This window comes from Sinocyclocheilus grahami, unplaced genomic scaffold, assembly GCF_001515645.1.
Source record: "Sinocyclocheilus grahami isolate Dianchi unplaced genomic scaffold, SAMN03320097.WGS_v1.1 scaffold34.1, whole genome shotgun sequence".
Lineage (NCBI taxonomy): Eukaryota > Metazoa > Chordata > Actinopteri > Cypriniformes > Cyprinidae > Sinocyclocheilus > Sinocyclocheilus grahami.
The window spans coordinates 418,900-446,138 of NW_015505213.1; the positions used below are offsets into that span (position 1 = coordinate 418,900).

The following is a 27,239-nucleotide window of genomic DNA, read 5'->3' on the forward strand; positions in this document are numbered from 1 at the left end:
TCTTTTTATCCTCATTCCAAATGATCAGAAAAGAGGAAACCAACAATAAAACCGGAGAAAGTACTAAATTATTACTATATTACTATACTATATAATAGTAAAACACATGTGAACAGTAGCCTACTTTTTGATCAGTTCATCAGTAATATTCAGGAAATAATAGATATTGCCCTGCCACTCCCATCCCCGTTGGGCAAAGGGTCAAAATAATCACTTGTTTGTGCTTCGTGAACACTCTCGCCTTACACGGCGGCACCATTGCACGTCAAAGATGTAACGTTACCGGGAGAAGCGCGATCATTAGACGACCGATCGTCATTTCCAAAAGGCAAATATTCCCCTTCAGAGTCAGAATAGGCGAATAACATTTGCAACACATCCTCACGGTACAACTTTTTATTAGCCATTTGGTGATTTTCTCTCACAAATCTCACAGCTTACCCACACGCTATGAACTGAACTGCTTCTGCATCAATGACAGATAGCTCACTTGCTCTGCTCTTTCCTCCAACACTTTGAATAGGTAGGTGACGTAATTTTGGTCTAGAATCGAAGTACTACATGTCTGCCATCTAGTGGTAGGGAATACAAAATGAGATATTACACCATATTAGGAACTACAGTCTATTTGATTAAGTATGACGTCTTGTCGTAATTTTGCGACTTTGGTGCTAAGAGGGTTAAAGATTCCTAAATGCATCTACTTCTGGAAGGCAAAATAAAGTGCTTTTGCTTTTGCACTGAATCACACTGCGTCTCCCTGCATCAACACTAACTGCAGTTACTGAAACCACGCCTTCTTTCTTTGCGTGCACATTTGGGCGGCATTATGCTAATATTCCCACATAGTGAGGTAGATATGTGGGGGCGTGTTAGAACGAGCCGTTTTACGGGGGCGTGGCAGAGTCTTAACTTTGATAAAGAATATCTCTTTGGTTTTGAGACTTTAGTCTTTGCAACTTCAGGGATCTTGTCTATACACAATCAGCTTGTAACACTCCAAAGAGAAAGGAAAACTTGAAATCGCATCATATGACTCCTTTAAAAGTCTAAATATGCGTTCTATGCAAAAGAATAAGAAAAAAGCAGTAGATGTCCCAGTATTCACTGTGCATGCAGTCAAACAATACTGAGATGACATACTGCATCCTTTGAGATATTGGTAAGTTATTAATCAAATTCAGTACATAATCTAAATGTTGCGAAAGCTGGACACAGTATGTGTGTACATAGCCACCGTTACATCATTTCCTGTATTCCATCCATCCATCAGACTTGTTTATTGTCATGAGAGAGGGGGAGTGTTAGGATGTACAGTTTTCCATGACCATGATCTCTTTTTCCCTTCATCTCTCCCCCCGCCTTTCTCTATTTCTCTTTGTCTAAAGCAAATTTGATATACTGTAAGTGTAAAATGTAGCATCTTAATGTGGGTTTGCAGGCGGTGTGTGTTGCTGTCAGTATTAATGCAGGCTCAGCAGCACTGACAGAGTCTGTTCCACTGTTTACCCGAGTTTAGCAGCTTTCCTGGCTGAAGCCATTCAGTTTGAGTCCCAGCGGACATGTCCCACAATACTGCTAATGGCTCCGTGTTCACGCACATTTCTAGCGTAATATTTGACCTCGACATACTGTAATGAAAAAATAGTTTTATGACATTGATGCAGCACTCATTTGAGCCTGAGTGTTTGACCGCAGTCTGTGACTTTCACCTCTGCATCTGTTTGTTTTGTCCCCCCTTCATCTCATCCAGGCTGAGATTCTGAGTGTCCTGAGCCACAAAAATATTATTCAGTTCTATGGAGCCATTCTGGAAGCGCCCAACTATGGCATTGTCACAGGTAATAATAAGATGTGCTCTCTTTTTGTTTCATAACCAGTTGAGTGTTTTATTGGTCAGAGGTTTCTCTTTAAATGCTCATAAGATTAAAAAAAAGTTACTAGGTATGTCTCTCGGTCATCGCTCAGATCTCTAAAACCAAGGTTCCTACATAGTATGGAATTTGATTTTAGTCATTCCCAGGTCTGGATAAAAATGAAAACAGAGTAATATTTACTATAGGGTAATATTTGTAATATTTGTTTTCCAGACTATTGTCTATGGAAGCCCACATTTTTATCTCATTGTACTGTTTTTCTCGCAATTCTAAGCTTATAGCTCACAATTTGGAATTTTGGAACTCTGAGAAAAAATTGCGAGATTGTCTGAATTGTGATATAAACTCACATATTTCATTGCAGAAACAAAAACAGAATGTCCGAGAAGTACGCTCAGAATTCAGAGAAAAAAAGTCAAAACTGTGAGATATAAAGAAAAAAAGTCTGAATTTTGAGTTTTTATCGCGCAATTCTTGTAAGAATTTTTTTTTAAATTTGCTATTTGGAATTAATTGTCCCTGTTCTGTTTTCTAAAATATATAAAATTAAGAATTTCTATGATTGAATGAACTCAAGGCACATATTTTCATTATGCAAAAAAAGAAAAACTGCAAATTATAAAGTGCATTAGGTTTCTTTTAATCATGTAAGCCCATGTTATAACTTACTAAATGATTTCATCAGTAAATTTATAGTATAGCCAACACTATATATTACAATATATTATATATATTGCATACATATATTATAATATCTAGGGCTGCCACTAATTTTTATTTCGATTAATCTATTGATTAATTTGTCGATTAATCGATTAATCTTAACGATTAATTTCCCACCAAAAAAAAACAACAATTTCACTTAAGAATATTTTATTAAACTATATTTTATTAAACCAAATGAAATCCAAATTTCTATTAAATCCTTTTTTTAAAGCAAAAGTAAAGTGCAACATAGAGTGCAAGAAGCAAGTGTCCATCTCATAGTCCAAATCACTGAAATCAAAGTTCAGTATAATAGTGTAAGAATGACAACTTATCCACGTGTTATAGTCTACTAATATTAAAATTATAATCAAAAAACACTTTTTAAAGGAGTATTTACCAGAAATGTTATTTACCAGAATTTATTTAGGAGAAAAATGTAAATGTGCAGTATTTCTGAAAAAAAAAGAAAAAACTTAACAAAATAAATAAATAAAATCAATTAATTGGAGATGCTTCCTATAATTATAATTATTTTTTGTGGTAATAAAAATAGATGTAAGTGAACAATAGCCTTTAAAATGACTTAAAATTCATATATAGCCTAATAGCAATGAGGCAATAATAATTAGTTCAAATAAAGTATCAAAAGCAAGAAATCGTATGGTTTTATTGAACAAAACTGTTTAAGTACATAATGTATTATAAACAATAGAGCTAATGGACATTACACATTACAACAAAGGCCTGCAGAGGACGCCAACGGCCTGATGATTATTTTTACACATTACTGCGCGATCTAATCCTTGTTTAATATTTACCAAACACCATTTCATTCAAATGTCCACTTAATCTTTAATATTTGGCCATTTCTTTAGGACAGAAATGCTATAGCCACTGTAATTAAAAGAATATGTTGACATCAAAACGTGTAAACTCAGAGTGAGGGTTTGAGCTTTTATTTTGAAACTGGGATGTATTCTACAGAGTTTGCGTAGATTTAGTAATGATTTACCTTACAAATCTTATGAAATGGCGCATGTTGCGTTCCCAGATTAACGTTACAATAAACCCAAACTCACAACAACATGCAGATATGGAGTTTGAGACGCTCCACACATGTAAATGATAACAGTTCCTGTGTAACTACTGTGAAGGGAGCCGCTGTGTGACGCATGTACTAAACCTACACGCATGTAAATAATTAAAGCGCATATACTGTATTAGAACTGCATCGCATATAATTATTTAATTAAATCGTAGCGTTTGGGAAACAGTCTAATGTGTTTTATGGATTCTCAACCGTGAAATGCGCCACTTCCGGAATTTTTGCCGGTTAGTCGACGCGACCAAAATGAAGTCGAGGATTTAAAAAAAATCGAATAGTCGAATAAAATCGACGAATCGCGACAGCCCTAATAATATCTAATAGTTATTGCAATATTTTCTAAATAAATGTAATTTTAAAAACTTACAATATGAAATAATAAAATGTCAAATGTTTGCAGCCATGCAGTGAAAGTGTATCAAACAACCCTGTAGTTTTAATAAAAAGCTGTGTATTGAACTTCTGAAATTTGATCTGTTATTTGATCTGCAATTAACAGATCAAATTTCGAAATGATTTTGAATTTTAAATCATTTTGAAATGGAAAATATGTACAGTGCCGTGAAAAGGTTTTTGCCCCCTTCCTGTTTTTTTTTTATTTTTTGCATATTTGTCACACTTAAAAGATTCAGATCATCAAACCAATTTTAATATTACGCAAAGATAATGCAAGTAAATACAAAATCCAGTTTTTAAATGATAATTTCATTTATTAAGGGAAAAAAGCTGTCCAAACCTACCTGGCCCTACGTGAAAAATTATTTGCCCCTCCTCTTAAATCATGAAAGAACTGTGATTAACCACATTATTTTAGAAAGCTCAGTTAAATTTCACTAGCCACACGCAGGCCTGATTACTGCCAGACCTGTTGAATCAAGAAATCACTTAAATAGAACCTGTCTGACAAAGTGAAGCATGCTTAAAGAGCAACACATCATGCCGCGATTTAAAGAAATTCAGGAACAGATGAGAAACAAAATATTAAAATATAAATAAGATGACATGTATCAGTCTGGAAAGGGCCATTTCTAAGGCTTTGGGACTCCAGCAAACCACGGTTAGAGCCATTATCCACAAATGGAGAAAGCTTGGAACAATGGTGAACCTTCCCAGGAGTGGCCAGCCTACCAAAATTACTCCCAAGAGCACAACGACGACTCATCCAAGAGGTCATAAAAGAACCCAGAGCAACATCTAAAGAACTGCAGGCCTCACTTGCCTCAATTAAGGTCAGTGTTCATGATTCAACAATAAGAAAGAGACTGGGCAAAATCGTCATCCATGGGAGAGTTCCCAGGCAAAAGCCACTGCTGACCAAAAAGAACACAAAGGCTCGTCTCTCATTTGCCAAAAATATCTTGATTATCCCCAAGACTTTTGGGCAAATATTCTGTGGACTGATGAGACAAAAGTTAAACTTTTTGGAAGGTGTGTGTCCCATTACATCTGGCGTAAAACCAACACAGCATTTCATAAAAAGAACATCATACCAACAGTCAAACATGGTTGCAGCTTCAGGACCTGGATGACTTGCCATAACTGATGGAACCATGAATTCTGCTCTCTATCAGAAAATCCTGAAGGAGAATGTCCGGCCATCAGTTTGTGACCTCAAGCTCAAGCTCGCTTGGTTTATGCAGCAGGACAATGATCCAAAACACACCAGCAAATCCACCTTTGAATGGCTCAAGAAAAACTAAATTAAGGTTTTGGAGTGGCCAAGTAAAAGTCCAGACTTAAATCCGATTGAGATGCTTAAACATTCCATTCATGCTCGAAAACCCTCCAATGTGGCTGAATGAAAACAATTCTGCAAAGAAGAGTGGGCCAAAATTCCTCTGAAAGGCTCATTGCCATTTATCACAAACGCTTGATTGCAGTTGTTGCTGCAAAGGGTGGCACAACCAGTTATTAGATTTAGGGGGCAATTACTTTTTCACGTAGTCCCAGGCAGGTTTGGACAGCTTTTTTCAATTAATAAATGAAATCATAATTTCAAAACTGCAGTTTGTATTTACTCAGGTTATCTTTGTGTAATATTAAAATTAGTTTGATGATCTGAATCTTTTAAGTGTGACAAATATGCAAACAATTATAAAAACAGGACCACTTTTTCACACCACTGTATCTCATTGGTGTTTACGAGAAATCGCTAAGATATTATAGAGATCTTCTTTGTGATTATTTTATTCCTAAGCTATGGCCCTCTTGTACCCCTCTTGCCAGGTTGTTGTGACTGTAAAAAGCTTTGTGGGTAATCAGAGTGTGAGGATAGTTCATCAACAGGACAGACGCACACTTACACGCTTGCACAGTTGTCTGGCCATTTTGTTAAACATCCTATTGTGATCTTTGTCTCCAGGGATTTGAATGCGCTTATGAGCAGATTTATGTGGCCTAATCATTTCTCGAGAGCATGTCTTTCAGTGACTTTGTCAGCTGGGTATTCAGTAAATCTAACGGTCATCCTCTGACTCCTATATGGCGTGGTGAGTACTTATATTTGTAGTATGAATGTGCTGTGATCACATTTTTTTTATCTCTGTGTCCCTGTAATTTAAAAAAAAGGTTCATAAAATGGGATAGTTTAAGAATTTAAATTCAGTAAGATTCACATTTTCTTTTTTCATGTAACACAAAGGGACTTTTGAAGAATTTTTTTACGCACCCTACTTTTATACTTTTATTCAGCAAGGATACATTATAATTAATCAACAGTGACACCCAAGCAGACTTTCACATTGTTACAAAAATGATTTTTCAGTTCATCAAGTAATACTGAAAAGAATGTATTATGGTTTCATTTTCATTTTATGGAAAAGAGCAGCCAGGACATTTTGCTAAATATCTTCTATCGTATTCTGTTTAAAAAACAAAAACAAAAAAAAACAAATGTGAGGCTTGTATTTTAGGGTTGATAGATATATAGATAGATAGATAGATAGATAGATAGATAGATAGATAGATGTACAGTATATACACACATATGGCTGTTGTGTATGCATGCTTGACTGTCTGAATCAATTGTTATTTCAGGCACAGTCTGCAAAAACTGCATTCCGTGTTCTTCAACCCATATATGTTTTTGTTTGTGGAATATGCCAGTTTTGTTGTAGAGAGCAATGCCAGGACATCTGTACATTTATTGTTTGATTTGTGGTTTGTCTTGCAGGTATTGTGGGAGATGCTGACCAGAGAAGTTCCATTTAAAGGTTTTGAGGGTTTGCAGGTGGCCTGGTTGGTGGTGGAAAAACATGAGGTACTACACAGTATCCCACAATCCCTTAGTGTTCTTTAGAGAGGAATGTTATTTCTGTGCAACCACCACATGAATGTAATGTTAGTATAGTTGCATTACTGTTTTAAGTTTTAAAGTCAGTTTTGCTATGAATATGTCTGTGATACATTGTCAGTAGTTGTAGTAGCTTTGGCTAACTCTTTTCCTGGCTTTGTTCCAAAACTTAGTGAACGTCTTTCCGACATAGACAGCTGCATCCTCACTTTATTGGAACCTCTGTTTTAACCTCAGTTTCCCGCATGGAAACTGTGCCCACAGAACTCATTCGCATTCTCATTTATCACATTATGGTGAATTGTATCATGCTTTCAGTTACAAATAAGAGTGTGGTACTCTTAGATCCACCCATCCGGTCTGTGATCCTAAGTGACATACATAGGCAGCAAATAGTTTTGCAAACAATGGATTTCACTAGAGTTTGTTTACTGTCAAGACTGAACTATTTGAACCAATACTTTTAATTACTGAATGAAATTTATAGTACGTTTAGAATCACTAATTCTCTATATAGCTATGTTTACATGCACTCATTTTCTTCAGTTTGACTGAATCCAAATCAATTTCATATTCTGAAAGTCTTGTTTATGTGAACCCAAAACTTTGCAGTCCAATTTACATATTTGTTTACATGTGCATTACATGTATTCTGAATAAAACGCATGCGTTACGCCCAGTTGCCATGTTCAGAACAGGAGAGCTGCTCATTTTAATGACACCTCTGTAAAGAAAGCTGACATGTATGTCAAAGATGTAAAGAAATATGTAAGATGTAAACAAACATACGCACATTTCGAAATTGAGATTTATGCATCATCTGAAAGCTGAATAAATAAGCTTTCCATTGATGTATGGAAAAGATTTGTTAGGATTGGACAATATTTGGTCGAGATGCAACTATTTGAAAATCTGGAATCTGAGGGTGCAAAAAAATCTAAATATTGAGAAAATCGTCTTTAAAGTTGTCCAAATGAAGTTCGTAGCAATGCATATTACCAATCAAAAATTAAGTTTGAATATATTTACGGTAGGAAATTTACAAAATATCTTCATGGAACATGATCTTTACTTAATATCCTAATGATTTTTGGCATAAAAGAAAAATCAATAATTTTGACCCATAAAAAAAATTATTTTTGGCTATTGCTACAAATATACCACAGCGACTTAAGACTGGTTTTGTGGTCCAGGGTCACATATGTATTCATATGCATCATGGGACTGCACATGTGTGCAAGGTATTCTCGAGTCTGATTGAGAAAATAGTCAATTTCAAGCTTTTACATGCTTATTTTTATCCTATTGATCAGATCATTTCAGATCTACACCACTTCTTCCAATCCGATGAAAATATTAAAATTATACATATGCAGTGCTTCCTAAGAATTTGACCTAAAAAAGGAATTTTAGAATTAAAAGTAATAATGCTGAGGAACTTTTGGAACAGGCTTCACATTGATCCACACCTAATGATAATGATTTGGAACTTTTATGTTTCTTGTTCTTCCTGTGGGTAACAGAACAGTACAATCATAGATTCCATTGCTTGCTTTAGTTGGTTATTTATAGCGGGCTGATCCAGAGGCTTCGCTCTGTATGTGAACAAGAACCCCTGCAACTTTTATTGAGCTCTAGCATACATTGCAGAGAGTTCAGATATATTGTGTTCCTCTTTATGTTTGCAGAGAAGCCATCAGGTGAAGATCGGATGAGACCACAGTGGTTTTAGTGCTGTAGGGGGTATTCAGGAAACCTTTTAAGATAAACATCCCAGTCTGAGACAGAGAAAAGGGAGCAAGTACTTATAAGAGAAAATGTTGGCGAGGTGGAGTGGGAGAGGTCAAAAGATGGATGAAAAGATATTTTGGTTTATGTTAAATTCCCAGTGGGAAGGAGTAGTTTCCATTCTCTCGTGGGCTCATGATTATTTGGTGTGCCAGCGCTGTTTGTCAGATCTAATACTGTGCAGCTATTGCTATTGGACGAGCCACTTGGACAGTATTAGATTCCTACATGTGTGGCTTATCAAATGGGATTCGACAAGTCTCCATTACAGCATCTCTCCTCACATGCTCTTAAAGTTCCATTATCTTGAGTGCGAACTCAGTTTTATCACTTAGCAGTGTAAACAGCGGCCTTGTAAAAGCTCTTTGTTAATCCTCATATACTGGTTATTATATATCAGACTCTTTGAAAATGGAGATATACGCTCCATTTGAGTTGTGATGTAAACTTAGCCCAGAGGAACGCTTTGCAGCAGTTGCTTTTGTGAGCTGTGAAAGTCATTCATAGAGACCTAAAGTCAAGAAATGGTGAGTTCTTAGCTGTGCTGTGAGCAATTTCACATGCAAAAAATGCAAACATGAAGATTATACACAAATAACTGTTTTCTTTTCTCTCCATTAGTTGTGTTAACTGCAGACAATGTATTAAAGGTATGTTTCCTGTTTTTTATTCACATCCAAATATTCATAATAAAATCTTAGGATTTAAACTCAGTTGACATAATGCATTTTTTCGGGGTCAGATCTGTGATTTTGGAGCATCTAAGTTGGTTTCTCACACAACGCACATGTCTCTGGTGGGCACCTTCCCTTGGATGGCCCCTGAAGTGATCCAGAGTCTTCCCGTCTCAGAAACATGTGACACCTACTCCTATGGCGTGGTGAGTACTTATATTTGTAGAATGAATGTGCTGTGATCACATTTTTTTATCTCTGTGTCCCTGTAATTTAAAAAAAAGGTTCATAAAATGGGATAGTTTAAGAATTTAAATTCAGTAAGATTCACATTCTTTCTTTTTTCATGTAACACAAAGGGACTTTTGAAGAATTTTTTTACGCACCCTACTTTTATACTTTTATTCAGCAAGGATACATTATAATTAATCAACAGTGACACCCAAGCAGACTTTCACATTGTTACAAAAATGATTTTTCAGTTCATCAAGTAATACTGAAAAGAATGTATTATGGTTTCATTTTCATTTTATGGAAAAGAGCAGCCAGGACATTATGCTAAATATCTTCTATCGTATTCTGTTTAAAAAACAAAAACAAAAAAAAACAAATGTGAGGCTTGTATTTTAGGGTTGATAGATATATAGATAGATAGATAGATAGATAGATAGATAGATAGATAGATGTACAGTATATACACACATATGGCTGTTGTGTATGCATGCTTGACTGTCTGAATCAATTGTTATTTCAGGCACAGTCTGCATAAACTGCATTCCGTGTTCTTCAACCCATATATGTTTTTGTTTGTGGAATATGCCAGTTTTGTTGTAGAGAGCAATGCCAGGACATCTGTACATTTATTGTTTGATTTGTGGTTTGTCTTGCAGGTATTGTGGGAGATGCTGACCAGAGAAGTTCCATTTAAAGGTTTTGAGGGTTTGCAGGTGGCCTGGTTGGTGGTGGAAAAACATGAGGTACTACACAGTATCCCACAATCCCTTAGTGTTCTTTAGAGAGGAATGTTATTTCTGTGCAATTGCTAAATATCTTCTATCGTATTCTGTTTAAAAAACAAAAACAAAAAAAAACAAATGTGAGGCTTGTATTTTAGGGTTGATAGATAGATAGATGTACAGTATATACACACATATGGCTGTTGTGTATGCATGCTTGACTGTCTGAATCAATTGTTATTTCAGGCACAGTCTGCATAAACTGCATTCCGTGTTCTTCAACCCATATATGTTTTTGTTTGTGGAATATGCCAGTTTTGTTGTAGAGAGCAATGCCAGGACATCTGTACATTTATTGTTTGATTTGTGGTTTGTCTTGCAGGTATTGTGGGAGATGCTGACCAGAGAAGTTCCATTTAAAGGTTTTGAGGGTTTGCAGGTGGCCTGGTTGGTGGTGGAAAAACATGAGGTACTACACAGTATCCCACAATCCCTTAGTGTTCTTTAGAGAGGAATGTTATTTCTGTGCAACCACCACATGAATGTAATGTTAGTATAGTTGCATTACTGTTTTAAGTTTTAAAGTCAGTTTTGCTATGAATATGTCTGTGATACATTGTCAGTAGTTGTAGTAGCTTTGGCTAACTCTTTTCCTGGCTTTGTTCCAAAACTTAGTGAACGTCTTTCCGACATAGACAGCTGCATCCTCACTTTATTGGAACCTCTGTTTTAACCTCAGTTTCCCGCATGGAAACTGTGCCCACAGAACTCATTCGCATTCTCATTTATCACATTATGGTGAATTGTATCATGCTTTCAGTTACAAATAAGAGTGTGGTACTCTTAGATCCACCCATCCGGTCTGTGATCCTAAGTGACATACATAGGCAGCAAATAGTTTTGCAAACAATGGATTTCACTAGAGTTTGTTTACTGTCAAGACTGAACTATTTGAACCAATACTTTTAATTACTGAATGAAATTTATAGTACGTTTAGAATCACTAATTCTCTATATAGCTATGTTTACATGCACTCATTTTCTTCAGTTTGACTGAATCCAAATCAATTTCATATTCTGAAAGTCTTGTTTATGTGAACCCAAAACTTTGCAGTCCAATTTACATATTTGTTTACATGTGCATTACATGTATTCTGAATAAAACGCATGCGTTACGCCCAGTTGCCATGTTCAGAACAGGAGAGCTGCTCATTTTAATGACACCTCTGTAAAGAAAGCTGACATGTATGTCAAAGATGTAAAGAAATATGTAAGATGTAAACAAACATACGCACATTTCGAAATTGAGATTTATGCATCATCTGAAAGCTGAATAAATAAGCTTTCCATTGATGTATGGAAAAGATTTGTTAGGATTGGACAATATTTGGTCGAGATGCAACTATTTGAAAATCTGGAATCTGAGGGTGCAAAAAAATCTAAATATTGAGAAAATCGTCTTTAAAGTTGTCCAAATGAAGTTCGTAGCAATGCATATTACCAATCAAAAATTAAGTTTGAATATATTTACGGTAGGAAATTTACAAAATATCTTCATGGAACATGATCTTTACTTAATATCCTAATGATTTTTGGCATAAAAGAAAAATCAATAATTTTGACCCATAAAAAAAATTATTTTTGGCTATTGCTACAAATATACCACAGCGACTTAAGACTGGTTTTGTGGTCCAGGGTCACATATGTATTCATATGCATCATGGGACTGCACATGTGTGCAAGGTATTCTCGAGTCTGATTGAGAAAATAGTCAATTTCAAGCTTTTACATGCTTATTTTTATCCTATTGATCAGATCATTTCAGATCTACACCACTTCTTCCAATCCGATGAAAATATTAAAATTATACATATGCAGTGCTTCCTAAGAATTTGACCTAAAAAAGGAATTTTAGAATTAAAAGTAATAATGCTGAGGAACTTTTGGAACAGGCTTCACATTGATCCACACCTAATGATAATGATTTGGAACTTTTATGTTTCTTGTTCTTCCTGTGGGTAACAGAACAGTACAATCATAGATTCCATTGCTTGCTTTAGTTGGTTATTTATAGCGGGCTGATCCAGAGGCTTCGCTCTGTATGTGAACAAGAACCCCTGCAACTTTTATTGAGCTCTAGCATACATTGCAGAGAGTTCAGATATATTGTGTTCCTCTTTATGTTTGCAGAGAAGCCATCAGGTGAAGATCGGATGAGACCACAGTGGTTTTAGTGCTGTAGGGGGTATTCAGGAAACCTTTTAAGATAAACATCCCAGTCTGAGACAGAGAAAAGGGAGCAAGTACTTATAAGAGAAAATGTTGGCGAGGTGGAGTGGGAGAGGTCAAAAGATGGATGAAAAGATATTTTGGTTTATGTTAAATTCCCAGTGGGAAGGAGTAGTTTCCATTCTCTCGTGGGCTCATGATTATTTGGTGTGCCAGCGCTGTTTGTCAGATCTAATACTGTGCAGCTATTGCTATTGGACGAGCCACTTGGACAGTATTAGATTCCTACATGTGTGGCTTATCAAATGGGATTCGACAAGTCTCCATTACAGCATCTCTCCTCACATGCTCTTAAAGTTCCATTATCTTGAGTGCGAACTCAGTTTTATCACTTAGCAGTGTAAACAGCGGCCTTGTAAAAGCTCTTTGTTAATCCTCATATACTGGTTATTATATATCAGACTCTTTGAAAATGGAGATATACGCTCCATTTGAGTTGTGATGTAAACTTAGCCCAGAGGAACGCTTTGCAGCAGTTGCTTTTGTGAGCTAAAACCGGACTCGTACTAAAATTAGAATTTTATGTAATGTCTGCTATAGTGGGTTTTTGAAATGGATTCTAATGTGTGTGCATGTGTCTGTGGTTTTTGTGCGGGTTATGTGTTCCAGAGGCCGACCATTCCCAGCAGCTGCCCCGCTAGCTTTGCAGACCTGATGAGATGCTGCTGGATTGCAGAGCCCAAGGTATGTGGTGGGATAGAGCCAAAATTCAGCTCATTTGATGATCAGGCTCACTGGAATCCTATAAACGGTTTACATTTAGTCATTCAGCAGATGCTTTTATTCAAAGAGGAACATCTTCACACTGAGCCTGAAAATAAATTGTTCCGCAAGTGGAGAATTAGTCTTTTGTTTTGTTTTTCAGAGAAAGGTGATTCATAATCAAATTCAATGTGAAAAAATTGTGTGCAAATTATGCCATGTATTCTTGCTGACCTCAGTGTGACCTCAAATTTCGAAGGTTTATGACCTAACATTTTAAGAGCTAAGTGACCAAAAAAAGGAGAGTGGATGAGGTTTTTATCATTTTAATGAACGCTTGAACTCAAACTTTGATTTAGTTGGTGTATTACATTGTGCTGAAGGATGACCGTAATAAACACGCTCTTTCATCTCCAGGAAAGGCCACAGTTCAAACAGGTCCTGAGCACCCTAGAGACCATGAAAAACGACAGCAGACTGCCGGGCCAGTGCAATTCCTTCTTGCATAACAAAGCAGAGTGGAGGTACGTACTGTCCAGAACTTGCTGGCAACTTTGTTTTTGTAGTTTTGAAGTGCTAAATTAAAAAATAAGGTTATAAGCATGTTCTTCTTCTTCTTCTTCTTCTTCAAAAAAAAAAAAGTTTTGTTTAAATTTTTGCAAATGACAAGCGTGATTCATATGGACACATAATGTAATTATAAAAAGTGTAAAATTTGCAAACAATTAATCAATAGCCAGTTTGACACAACTTACAAGAATTAAAAACACATAAAGCATACGTTAAAAACCCAAATATGAAACAGGAAGTAACTGTCTGTAAGAGCCATGAGCAATGTGGAAATTCCTACAAGAAATTATTTCAGTTTGTCTATTGAATCGTAAAAACTAGCCAAACATATGTGTGCCTTATTGTACACCTGAATGTTAATGTAATGGACACCTATGAGGTGTTTTGGAGAGTTTAAAAACTGAAATATTAAGCTTTTTTAATACTTGACTTAATAATGTTTGTTATTTGAGGCAAATTGCATACATTTTATTAGCGGTCTGACTACTGCACATTTTAGCCATATGAGATTACAGCATACTGTATACACTTACTGGCATAATTGTGAAATGATCAAAATAATTTTCTGTGACGTTTAACTTTCTTTAAACTTGCTGTTAAACTTTTTTGAGTATCAAGTTTTGAGGAACTATAGTGTAAAAAAGTAGACTAGGTTTGGATATAGAGGGATGAGTTGTAAGGGCAAAAACAAATAGAGGAAACAAACACAATGAATGCTCGACTTCAGCAGAGCTGCAGTGCATGAAGAGAGATATGTCAGAAAAGAACTGAGAGGAATGGAAAAAGAGAGCGAGGAGCAGAAGGGGGAGGAAGAGGGAGGGTGAGACATTCTGGAAACGCTCCTCATGAGAGTGGTAGAGAAATCAATTCTAGCAGGAGGGAAGTTTTGAGAGTGTGTGTGGAGAGATTTTGGCAGGGGCTGATGGGGCTTTGAGGGCAGAGGGGTTGAGGAGGGGGGCATTCTGGCCTTCCTTCACATACCTGTTTATAAATAGCCACACTAAAGGCTTTGTGTGGGGGGTTGTATTGTTTAGCATACAGTACCACCTGCTGGCACAGATAGGAATTGCAGACAGCTGGGGGGTTTTAGGTCAAAGGTGCATTTTGAATTGGCCATAATAATTTTTCCATGTTTTTTGTACATGATGTTAGTGTGTTGCTCAAACTTCCTGTGTCTTCTGTCTGTAAGGTGTGAGATAGAGGAGACGCTGGAACGCTTGAAGCAGCTGGAGAGGGAGTTGAGCTGTAAGGAGCAAGAGCTGGCGGAAAGAGAAAGGCGACTGACAGAGTGGGAAAACAGACTTATGGAAAGATCCAGATCCTGCAATCCTGTGAGTCCTCATCATTCTGTGCTCAAAATAACAACTCATTTTGCAACCACACTTCTGCATACTGTGTGCTACATAGTACGTAATATTGCAATCCAGAACGGCAGAGTTTGAGAATCCTCATTATTACTCTTACAGTATTATATTACGAGTCGGTTTGATGCCACTAGTGGCCCTTCGCCTTTATGGAGTGTGTCGTTTTTGCACCATTTGTGGTATCAAACAGAATTGTAATATAATAACAATAATGAGGATTTTCAAATTCGCCTCGTCTGAGATTGGACAGACAAACAGTCTTACCCAAAACTCTGATTGCGTTAAAGTTGCTGTGTTGGGCTGGCCTGGATGTTTTGATAGTGTCACAGTGTTTATAATTTCTGCTTATAATATCTTTATAATATATTATATCTAAACTGTGCGTGACCTATGAATGGCTTACTCGTAGTTGTCTCTATATTTTAAGCTGAGATACAGCAGGAGAAAGAAGAAAACATAGGCCTACACTATGAGCTTCATTAATGAAACACAAGCAGAAAGATTCTTGTGTGTGTGTGTGTGTGTGCATTTTTGTGACGTATGAGGACACAAATTTGTATAATGACATGGGTATGACATAGGTATTACAAGGAAAAGATGACTTATGAGGACATTACCCCATGTCCCCATTTTTCAAAATGCTTATAAATCATACAGTGAGTTTTTTTGAGAAGGTAAAAATGCACAAAGTTTCCTGTAAGCGGTAGGTTTAGGTGTAGGGTTAAGTGTAGGGCAATAGCACATACAGTTTGTACAGTATAAAAACCATTACGCCTATGGAATGTCCCCACAATTCACAAAAACAAACGTGTGTGTGTGTGTGTGTGTAAACTGTTCAAGTCAAGTCATTGGACTGGCATACATTTTTGGATTCAAGAAAATGTTCATATTTTCAAAATGTTATTTGGTACACAAAAAAATGTACACCTGCTCCCAACCATGTGTAAATGATGTGTAAAACATCCAAACGCTTAATTTTTTTAGACACTGCATTTTGATAATGCTATATGTAATATAATAATATTTTACGGGTTTGTTTGCCAATATAGCTAGGTAATCTTTAAGAGATTGAGGTTCTTGCTGTCTGCAGTGGACGGGCTTATTAACATACACACGTTTAACTATCGAATCTGAGGTTTGTGAATCTGGTTTTCAGGAAGGTCCATTTTACACGCCAATTACTCGTATTCATATATTTACAAATGTTTAATGAATGAGGCCTATAGTTTTAATCAAGAGTTTATATGACACACCAATGCAGTTTTTAAAGTTGTAGTATGCTGACATTGTTGTGTTTTCATGTGACCTGCAGCAGTCTGATTAAGTAGGAAGTTGCACAAAGGAGTAGTGAAACTTCAACAAAGTCTGGGCTAAAACAAAACTTTGCATTGTGTGCAACATAAGTGGTAGAGTGCCTTGATTGTGTGGTGCAAATTTTGGCAGACTGCATAGAGAAAATCCGCATAATACAGTAACATAGCCTTGTGAGAAACAAGTATGCTTTAGCATACTTTCAAATATTTGTTTTATATTTGTAATTGCATATCTGTAATGAAGTTGCAGTTTAGTATATTTAAAATATATTAACTTTAAATGTAATATTGAATACCACTCTACAGTACTTTACAGTGCATGCAAAGTACTTTATTAAAGTATTATTATAGTAGTGTTATTCAACACATCAACACACACTTCTTTAAAGTGCAACTTTTGATTTGATATTACTACATACTTTATATACATTATATACTTTTTAAGTATTCAAACATGTTAAAAAACAGTCATGAAAGTTTACTCTCTTTAAAGTGTTAGTTCACCCAAAAATGAAAATTAGGCTGTTTTACTCACCCCTGAGGCATCCTAGGTGTATATGACTTTCTTCTTTCAGACGAATCCAGTCGAAGTTATATTAAAAATTGTCTTTGATCTTTCAAGCTGTTTAATGCCACTCAGTGGGTGTTGCATTGCTTCAGTTCAAAAGAACTTAAATAAAAATCGCCCATCCATAAAAAAAGTGTCTCACACGGCTCCAGGGGGTGAACAAAGGCCTTCTGTAGCGAATCGATGCGTTTTTGTAAGAAAAATATCTATATTCAGAACGTAATAATCACTTTAATGTAGCTTGCGCCAACAGGTGTACACGGAAGCAGTTCCGGGAGCATGACGTATGAGGTCAGCGCTGCGCCGATGAGTCTCGTGAAAACCAACGTTTGTTTACAGGAGCAAAGGAAGCAAAGTTTCCTTACTTTGTCTCCTCTTCGCTTATATCGAAATCCTCTGACATGCTTCTTTACAAATCCTCGTTTTGTACTTCTATTTCTTGACTGTTGTTTTGTTTTGATCTCTCCCCTGCGTTTCCGCGTTCGTCACTTCTGAGCGGCGCATGCGCAAAGCCGACCTCATACGTCATTCCCCCAGAACTGCTTCTGTTTACAACAGTGAGCGCAAGATAGATTCAAGTGATTATTACTTTTTGAATATGGTTATTTTCTTACAAAAACGCATGGATTCGCTACAGAAGGCCTTTGTTCACCCCCCGGAGCCGTGTGAGACACTTTTTTTTTATGGATGGGCGATTTTTATTTAAGTTCTTTTGGACTGAAGCAATGCAACACCCGCTGAGTGGCATTAAACAGCTTGAAAGATCAAAGACAATTTTTTATATAACTTCGACTGGATTCGTCTGAAAGAAGAAAGTCATATACACCTAGGATGCCTCAGGGGTGAGTAAAATGCAACCTAATTTTCAGTTTTGGGTGAACTAACCCTTTAAGTACATTTACAATGCCTTTATTTCATTATTATTGAATCTAAACGTTTTTTGTACGTTTTTTTTAAATATACTTCTAAGATTTGAAGTACGCTACAAGTGCACATTAAATACAATTAAGTGCACTTTTAATGCATTAGTTATGCCTTGTTATGAACCTTATAATGCATTGTATGATCTCACTAATAACATACATTATAATACTTATCTATTCATTGTTCACCGTTAGAAAGTATAATGCATTAAAACACGACAAACAAACCTTGAAATATTATAATGCATTTGAACTTTTGTTACAAAATTATTTATGAAAAGATATAATGCATTACGCTGTAAATTATGAATACCTTTATTATGCATTATACTTAAAGGCTTATGTAAAGTGTTACCAAAGTATTTGTAAAAATCATAGAAAAATTATGGAAATTTGTTAGCCAGAAAGAACAGGAACGCTGTTTCCATTGAAGTACATTTCCACCTTTAATTCTAATGACTACTTACAAACTGTTAATTGACTTCATGTTCTTTTCGCAGCTGTTTTCACATATTTCCCCCTTGGCAGCCACTCTCAGCGCCGAGTCCTTCTATGAGGCTCACATGGAGGAGAGCAAAAGCTCGGAGGTCAGCTGTCAGATTTCATCAACCTGCAGTAATGGGGATCTTGGCCAGGCCAGCCTACAGAAGCTCATGCTGGGGTTCGGGGGCATCTTTGACCTGGATATGAACATTCCTGGCGGTAACCTCGTCAGCCAATCAGGGATGCAGTTGAACATGCAAGCAAAGAAGAATTCCTCCAAGTCCTGCAGTGTCCGTGAGGGACGCAAACTGAACATGGCCATCACCATGGACGACTTTGGCTGGTCTGACGACGACAGCGATTAGTGGAGGGCAGCACGGTACGATAGGGTGGGGTTAGATGGGGTCAGAGCTGGTCCAAGCAAGATCAAATGTCGAGAGTCAGAGCTTGCAAAATCAGGAATTAATAGTTTAAACTGTTACGATTGATCTGAATATTTTAAAAGATTGTTGCACCCATGTGTGGTATGTTTCAGTGCAAAAAAAACATGCATTACTTGATCCAGAGCAGAATATTACGCTACCCTGTTAGCAGTAGGGCTGCTGTTCTGAATAAACCGGCTAACCAGTATAAATAAATAGCAAGCACGATGAATGATACTGCGTTGTAATTGGGAAGATACAGGGTACTGCATAAATGCCCATAAATGGCAGGATTTACCATTGGTAGGAGGGATTTTCCTCTGCCTTCTCTGAGTGAGACAGCAGGTCATACTGAGATTTCCCCTGTGAGACAGTCACATTTACAGTATTTATAAAGTGTGATGTGAGATTTAATGGGATTTCTGAAGCTGTGTTTTTGTAAAGCCCTGAAGTTTTTATAAAATAAAGGAAATACTGAACAACTTGTGTGAAATGGGTCAAACTAAAAGGGAACATTTCCAATATATGTTTAAAAAAAAGTATGTAGAACAAAATATTATAATTCACTGCGTTGTTTGTGGTACAGGCATAAATTATACATCGTGTTATGTGACAGATGATTAAATGGGTAAAAAATAATGCTTAGACCTATTTAAGGACCACAATATAAAGTAAGACAAAGGTGCTAGCTGCTTGTTTTAATGTTTTTATAAACAGAAACTGGGAAATTAAAAACTAATTATTTAGGGGGTTAAATAAATTAATTTTATTTTTCATTTTATGCTGCTTCTTTTTTTTTTACCCTTTTAGACATCAAGTTTATTATTTTTTCAAACAATTTTGAGATGATATTTTAAGATTAGGTTTATTTATTTTATTTATAATATTGTTAATAAAGGAATAGTTCACCCAAAAATACGCACCCTCAAGTTGTTCCAAAAATGTCTTTCATTCAGCTGTTGAGCACAAAAGAAGATATTCTAAGGATGTTGAGATAAGCCATTGACTTCCATAGTATGGAGAAAGAAAGAAAAAAAAAATATATATATATATATATATATATATGGTTACTGTCAACTTATTGGTTACTGACATTCTTCAAAATATCTTCTTTTGTGCTCAACAGAAGCAAGAAACCTACCGAGGTAACACTTTAGATGAGGGATCACATTCACTATCAACTCCGAATTGTATACTTATTAATAGTATGGTGGTTGTTAAGTTTAGGTATTGGGTCAGATTAAGAGATCTAGAACATGGTCATGGAGAATAAGGCCTATTAAGTACTAATAAACAGCCAATATGATAGTAATATGCATGCTAATAACCAACTAATAGAGAGAATTGGACCTTAAAATGAGGTGTTACCATTCTATTATTATTAATATATTCATTTGAATAATTTTTGAAAATTTGAATAATAAAGTCATCCTACACACTCCTGAAAGTTCATATGCCGTAAAAAGCAAAGAACAATCGCAAAGCAACTCCCTGGCATTGTGGCTGTAACATTTGCATTCAAACTTGTGCTCAAATCTCACATGTAACCGCACATGCTTGTCATCGGCCCACATGACTTGTTTAGCAAATTTCTGGAGTCATGTGACAAGCATAACCAGTGCTTTCACTTGTTTTGTTTTGTTTTATTATTCGCTCGGGATCTGGACGGCTGTTTCAGCCTCTTTGCTGGACTGTGTGTGACAGATAAGCTGAGAGCAATCTGGAGTCCGAGCAGAGAGGCCCACTTTGTATCGTACACTCCTTGAGCACTTAAACCACGACTGCATTCTATCCATATGTCAAAAAGGCATAGGAAGAAAATAGGCTTACAGGCTTACAAAAAGTCATATTTGTCTGCCAGCTCTCCAAATTATAATTCTCATACTGTATAAACAATAGGCCTACTTGGTCTGGTAGCACACAGTTGTATGTTGTGTATACAGAGGTGTGTGTGTGTGTGTGTACCTGGTATTTATCACGTTACGGGGACCAAATGTCCCCACAAGGATAGTAATACTAGTAAATTTTGACCTTGTGGGGACATTTGGTCCCCATAACGTGATAAATACCAGGTACACACACACACACACACCTCTGTATACACAACATACAACTGTGTGCTACCAGACCAAGTAGGCCTATTGGGACATTTTTGAGGTCCCCATGAGGAAACAAGCTTATAAATCATACAGAATGAGTTTTTTTGAGAAAGTAAAAATGCAGAAAGTTTCCTGTAAGGGGTAGGTTTAGGGGTAGGGCAATAGCACATACAGTTTGTACAGTATAAAAACCATTACGCCTATGGAATGTCCCCATAAAACATGTAAACACAATGTGTGTGTGTGTGTGTAAAAAACATAACCCTATTCATCGTTTAATCCGTAAACTATATCCAAAGCAGGAGACCGGATAAGAAGATTAGCCTGACTGCACCGAGAATAAGACGTAGTTTGGTTCCATGGCATTGAACATAGAGCAAAATGACTGAAACATTTGCACGTTGGACTAAATGTAGTTTTCTCATGATCTCGAAGATTTAAAGGATTTGTTTTGAATGCTTAAAATTAGTTTTGCAGACAAATATAATTGTGGGAGGCTTTTAAAAGACTGATGGAAAGTTTTGCCAGGTTAAATACCAGGTTTTTGACATCAAAATAGGTCACCTATGAGATTTGCTTAAGGAAGGGGGCTGGTTGAATAAACTGTTTAGACTAGTCTTAAAAAGTTAGTCATCTCATTTTTTTTATCAAGACTGGTCATAACTTTTTTAATTCAGTTATGAAAAGGTAGATTGGTCTTATTTGTATCGGAAAAGTAAGACTGATTACCCCTTTGGCAACTCAACATGGTGGCCAAGTTTTTGCAACTGGCCCGTGGTTGTTTTAATGTTTTGTAGCATTTTCTTTATTCTTTACATCAAAAGCTGTCTAAAAAGGGTAATATTTCATGTATTTGAGGTCCGAGATGTGGGAAAGGTGAAGAGAAGGCAAACATTTTGCATTTTAGTTCGGCATTGCCGTCTAATCAGCCAATATTGTCTAAAATAGCCTGCATAGAACTTTATCTTTTATAACATGGGATTTTGAAAAAATATATTTAATCTTGATTTTTGTAAAATGCAACGTTACATTTTTTTTGTGAAAAATTAGTTGGACATATAATACAAAAATATTTGTAAAAAGTACCTTACAGTAACTACAAATGAGCATGTAAAGCAAATATTTTTAAAATAAATTCTGTGGAGCATGCCACCGATCCGCACAATGTTCTCACCTTTTTCCCCCTTACCTGTTGTTTAACCCCTTCACAATCACGTGTTATTTAAAAAAACTCTGGAGAGTGATCAAAATAATGCTGACACCCTACGTTTGCATATCTGTGAAAACCCTTCTTCCCTTTTCTCTTACCAACACTAATGTGGACATAACATGGTTGCTAACTAATAATCATAATAATACCACGTCAGCTACATTAGCTGTGAAGTTTTGGCAAGGCTTAGTGTCTCAGTCATACTCAAACATACTTAAGAGACAAAAAAAAGACAATGGCAACAGAATGGCAACACAGTAAGGTTGACCCAATAAAAGGAACATTTTTATTTCATGGAATGTGGGTTTATAACAGAACATTTTTCATATTTTTAAGTCGGGCATAAGTTGTCTTGCTTGGTTGTGCAAGGGTCAGCAAGCCCTCAATTTAATACTCCTCTCCTTCTTCATCCTCTTCTCCAACGCTGTCAGTTCCCACCTCTTCGTAATCCTTCTCCAGGGCAGCCATGTCTTCTCTGGCCTCTGAGAACTCACCCTCCTCCATTCCTTCACCCACATACCAATGAACAAAAGCTCTCTTGGCGTACATCAGGTCGAACTTGTGATCCAGACGAGCCCAGGCTTCAGCGATGGCTGTGGTGTTGCTCAGCATACATACAGCTCGCTGCACCTTAGCCAGGTCTCCTCCAGGAACCACGGTTGGTGGCTGGTAGTTGATGCCAACCTTGAATCCAGTGGGACACCAGTCCACAAACTGGATGGTACGCTTGGTCTTGATGGTGGCGATGGCAGAGTTGACGTCTTTGGGAACCACATCTCCACGGTACAGCAGACAACAAGCCATGTACTTGCCGTGACGAGGGTCACATTTCACCATCTGATTGGCTGGCTCGAAGCAAGCATTGGTGATTTCTGCAACGGAGAGCTGCTCATGGTAGGCTTTCTCTGCGGAGATCACTGGGGCGTAGGTGGCCAGTGGGAAGTGGATACGTGGATAGGGGACCAAGTTGGTTTGGAACTCGGTCAGATCTACATTCAGGGCTCCATCGAAACGCAGGGATGCAGTGATGGAGGAAACGATCTGCCCGATCAGCCTGTTGAGGTTTGTGTAGGTGGGGCGCTCGATGTCGAGGTTTCTACGGCAGATATCGTAGATGGCCTCGTTGTCCACCATAAAGGCACAGTCGGAGTGCTCGAGGGTGGTGTGGGTGGTAAGGATGGAGTTGTAGGGCTCCACCACCGCAGTTGACACTTGAGGAGCTGGATAGACAGCAAACTCAAGTTTTGACTTCTTTCCGTAGTCGACAGAGAGCCGTTCCATTAGGAGGGAGGTGAACCCAGAGCCGGTGCCACCACCAAAACTGTGGAAGATCAGGAAGCCCTGGAGCCCAGTGCACTGATCAGCCTGCAAACAAAATAGTAAATGTTTAGATGGGAAATATATCAATTATAATAACATTATCACAATTATAACTAAATTCAATTATATTTTATTACCTAGTGAATAGTATGTTTTGGGGTGAACGTATATGTTCTGTGAACATCCTAACTAATATCTACAAGTTTATAGAGAAGACGGTGGCAGTAAAAGCATCTTACCAGTTTGCGAGTCCTGTCCAGCACCAGGTCAATGATCTCCTTGCCAATGGTGTAGTGCCCACGGGCGTAGTTGTTGGCAGCATCTTCCTTACCAGTGATCAACTGCTCAGGGTGGAACAGCTGGCGGTAGGTACCTGTGCGCACCTCATCTGAAAAAAAAAGGAACTTATTTTAACTGCAAGCTAACGAAAACACCTAAAGTTGCTCTAAAGTTCAACATTTTACAGCTGGGAATAAAATTAATTTATAAGAAATAATTACCAATGACAGTGGGCTCCAGATCGACAAAGACTGCTCTTGGGACATGTTTTCCAGCACCAGTCTCACTGAAGAAAGTGTTGAAGGAGTCGTCGCCTCCTCCAATGGTTTTGTCACTGGGCATCTGACCATCTGGCTGGATCCCATGCTCCAGGCAATACAACTCCCAGCATGCATTGCCCATCTGGGCTCCGGCTTGGCCGACGTGCATGGAAATACATTCACGCTGTAAAAAGAGAGGGGAGGGGGGAGAATTATTTGTGATCATGTCAATTATATGTCTTCAAATGTATCAAATAAATAGGCATTGTTATACAATAAAGTCACTGCACATATTTCTGTTAATCTAATGGAAAAAGCGGCCACAGCAGATATCTAGATGCACACACTACGTCCATAATGGAAATGGTGCAGAATGTTTATTCTTTTCATTTGGAAAGCTGTTGAACAGTGCCTTTGTTTGAATGCAATGATGTGACAGTATACATTGTTTTCACTGTAGCATTACAAATTCCTAACATTACTCCCGGATAATCAAAAATGGGCAAAGAGGCGGGAGCAGGTTGCTGAAACCACGCCCACCTAGCTCGACGGTGGTGACAGCAGCGGCAATCCACCTGTCACTCAAGTGGCCACGCCCTTAATTATGCAGTACTTTTCAAGGCTTAATATAATTTAAATGGATGAGTAATAAAAAACTTAACCCCCTCACAGTTGTCATGAAGGGCAAAATTAGCTATATAGACCATAATTATTTTTGAACCAGGCTGTAAACATGTTTTTTCTGCTGTAAAGTTGGGCATTTTAACATGGGGAGTCTATGGGATTGACTCCCTTTTGCAGCCAGCCTCTAGCGGCCAGTCGATGAATTACAGTTGAAGTCACTTCCTTGTTGGCTTCGAGAGAGAGAGAGAGAGAGAGAGGAGCCGCTTGATCAATAACCATTACCAGCTCCCTACCAGCCACACTGCAGCTGTTCCAGTCGTTTTTATCTGCATGAACGCATGCAGGCTTAAATGCTGACCAGGCCCAAAGATAGGGAGAGTTTTTAATACCACCTTGATATATATGAAATTTAAGACCTAAACCGGTGATGGAAATACACATTATATTACACACACACATATGTAATATTCAATGTGTTTAATGTAAAAGGAAAACAAAATTTATTACTACGATATACAGTTAACTTTTCAAATCAGCTGACAATTCATACAAAATATCCCCACAAAAGTACTGCATTACCGAGATTTTTGGTGGTGTAAACAATTTATTCTGAAGCAATATTTTCATCAGTGTTCTATCAGCTTGTACATCCTTAAATCTGCATATTTTTATTTACCTTTACAAAGGCCCATTTTTTAACCTTTTTAAATGTATGCATCATCTTTCATGACACATCATTACAATTTATCAACAAATGAAATCTAAACTAGAGGGCTGCTACCAGTCAGATTAAATCATTTACACTGCAAACTTACAACTGTAATAACGTTATGAGATTGATGTTTTAAATACATTTATGAATATACAACTTAGAAATGTTGGGGGGAAATGCATACGTTTAAACATACTAAGCCACCAGAAGGTTGCGGTTCACTCAATTCAACCGATTCATTCAAACCGCTGAATCATTCAGTAACAAAACACCGCGGTGTGTTCCTTGCAGAATGTGCGATACGTTACTTCGATTGGAACTATTTTCGTTAGTGAAATAGAATAAAACTGTGTAACAAAAACAATATTTGTCCGGTCGGGCAAGTAAAAAAAAAAAAACCATTTTAAACTAACGTTAGCTAGAAGGCTGGTCAGCTGTAGCTCGATCTATATTACTATTATTAAGAACATAATATAAACAAAGAAGGTAACGTTAACGTTAGTTCGTCCTGTATTCTGCTGCTGCGATTCTGTCTGACGATGCAGTAACTAGCGTACCGCGCGGGGGAAGAATCAAATCTTTGGCCTGTCCAGTGATTGAAAACAGCCATTAGGTCCGTCAGGCTGGAGATATTTGAGCGGTAATGTGACCAGAAATATTTAAGACCCCTCGAATCTGAATTTAAGACTTTTGAAGGCTTTCAGGGACCCGCGGTGTAGGGAAAGAGACCCGAAGGGCAGGGCTGGGCCCTTCCCCCACCCATCGTGCACAACCTATACAGTCTATGTGTATTATTCAGTGACAAGAAACGAGTAACGTTAGAAGAAAAGGGCGCGATATCTGATCTGAGACTTTTATCCGCGTCTTTGAAATTCTGACGTGTCTGCTCCGCCACCCTCTCGCGCATCTAACAAACACCCAAGCTATACCATTTATAACACTTACACCATTTCTGAATAAGTAATATATGTATCTTATGAGGACGTTTATACCCTTTCTAAATAAACAGTGTTGGCTTCTGCTGCTTTCTCTTTGTTCTGCGTGTCTTCAGTGCGCCAGACTGCCACAGCCCCTGCCGTTAAAACGTGCGCGCGCATTTGTCTCGCGACCGCCCAAAGCCCTAAATACCGTTAAATATCACTAAACACCAAGATTAAGCGAATTAACATAGCTTCAGCCTAATATTTTAGACAGAGAGGTGCTTTACATTTTATACAAAATTCATTGAAGTCATTTCGTACTAAACACGTTCATCTCAGGATGTAAAAGAGCGGTTTCCACACAGAAGATAACCGACTGTGCTGTTTACGGAACATAGACGTGAAGTTAAGACTCACCATTTTGTCAGATTTTCCTTCAGACCGACGTTAAGGCTCGGAGAATGAAGGCAGAATTGCTGCGGAAAGGGCCAGGCTGAGTTTATATAACGGCGCGCGGCGGATAGAGGAGAGGCGGGGCTCTGGCTGTACTCTGGCGGGAGCGGCAGTTAGCGCGGTCACGAGGAAGAAGAGGAGGGAACGTTTGGGCGGAGCTTGATGTGTGAAGCGACCAATCAGAGAAGGACTGAGAGTGGATGGAAAGTGCCCAGCAGAGCCGAGTAAGTCAAGGGAGGTTTTTTATTTATTTAATTAAACTGTAAAAATAATAAAACATGTAAATAAACAAAAACCTAATTTACACCATATGCAAATATTGGACACT

The 27,239-nt window shown here is 37.5% G+C and overlaps 2 protein-coding genes across 2 annotated transcripts in view; one reads left to right on the forward strand and one right to left on the reverse strand.

Moving 5' to 3' along the window:
• LOC107581391 (mitogen-activated protein kinase kinase kinase MLT-like) overlaps window positions 1–19,456 on the forward strand; it is a 24,779-nt gene extending 5,323 nt beyond the window's left edge. Inside the window, exons 3-12 of the mRNA XM_016266950.1 lie at window positions 6,727–6,731; window positions 6,863–6,959; window positions 9,259–9,297; window positions 9,392–9,420; window positions 9,513–9,650; window positions 10,335–10,421; window positions 13,299–13,373; window positions 13,809–13,915; window positions 15,151–15,292; window positions 18,630–19,456. Coding sequence (XP_016122436.1) covers window positions 6,727–6,731; window positions 6,863–6,959; window positions 9,259–9,297; window positions 9,392–9,420; window positions 9,513–9,650; window positions 10,335–10,421; window positions 13,299–13,373; window positions 13,809–13,915; window positions 15,151–15,292; window positions 18,630–18,977 — 1,067 coding nt within the window. The 3' untranslated portion in view covers window positions 18,978–19,456. The remainder of the gene's footprint in view (window positions 1–6,726; window positions 6,732–6,862; window positions 6,960–9,258; window positions 9,298–9,391; window positions 9,421–9,512; window positions 9,651–10,334; window positions 10,422–13,298; window positions 13,374–13,808; window positions 13,916–15,150; window positions 15,293–18,629) is intronic.
• Window positions 19,457–22,590: 3,134 nt separating this feature from the next.
• LOC107581306 (tubulin alpha chain-like) lies at window positions 22,591–26,976 on the reverse strand. Its single transcript, XM_016266808.1, has 4 exons — window positions 26,876–26,976; window positions 24,164–24,386; window positions 23,903–24,051; window positions 22,591–23,708 (listed from the first exon to the last, which is right to left on the reverse strand). The coding sequence occupies exons 1-4, from the start codon at window positions 26,876–26,878 to the stop codon at window positions 22,731–22,733; spliced, it is 1,353 nt and encodes a 450-aa protein (XP_016122294.1). The 5' UTR covers window positions 26,879–26,976; the 3' UTR covers window positions 22,591–22,730.
• Between the last annotated feature and the right edge of the window lie 263 nt (window positions 26,977–27,239).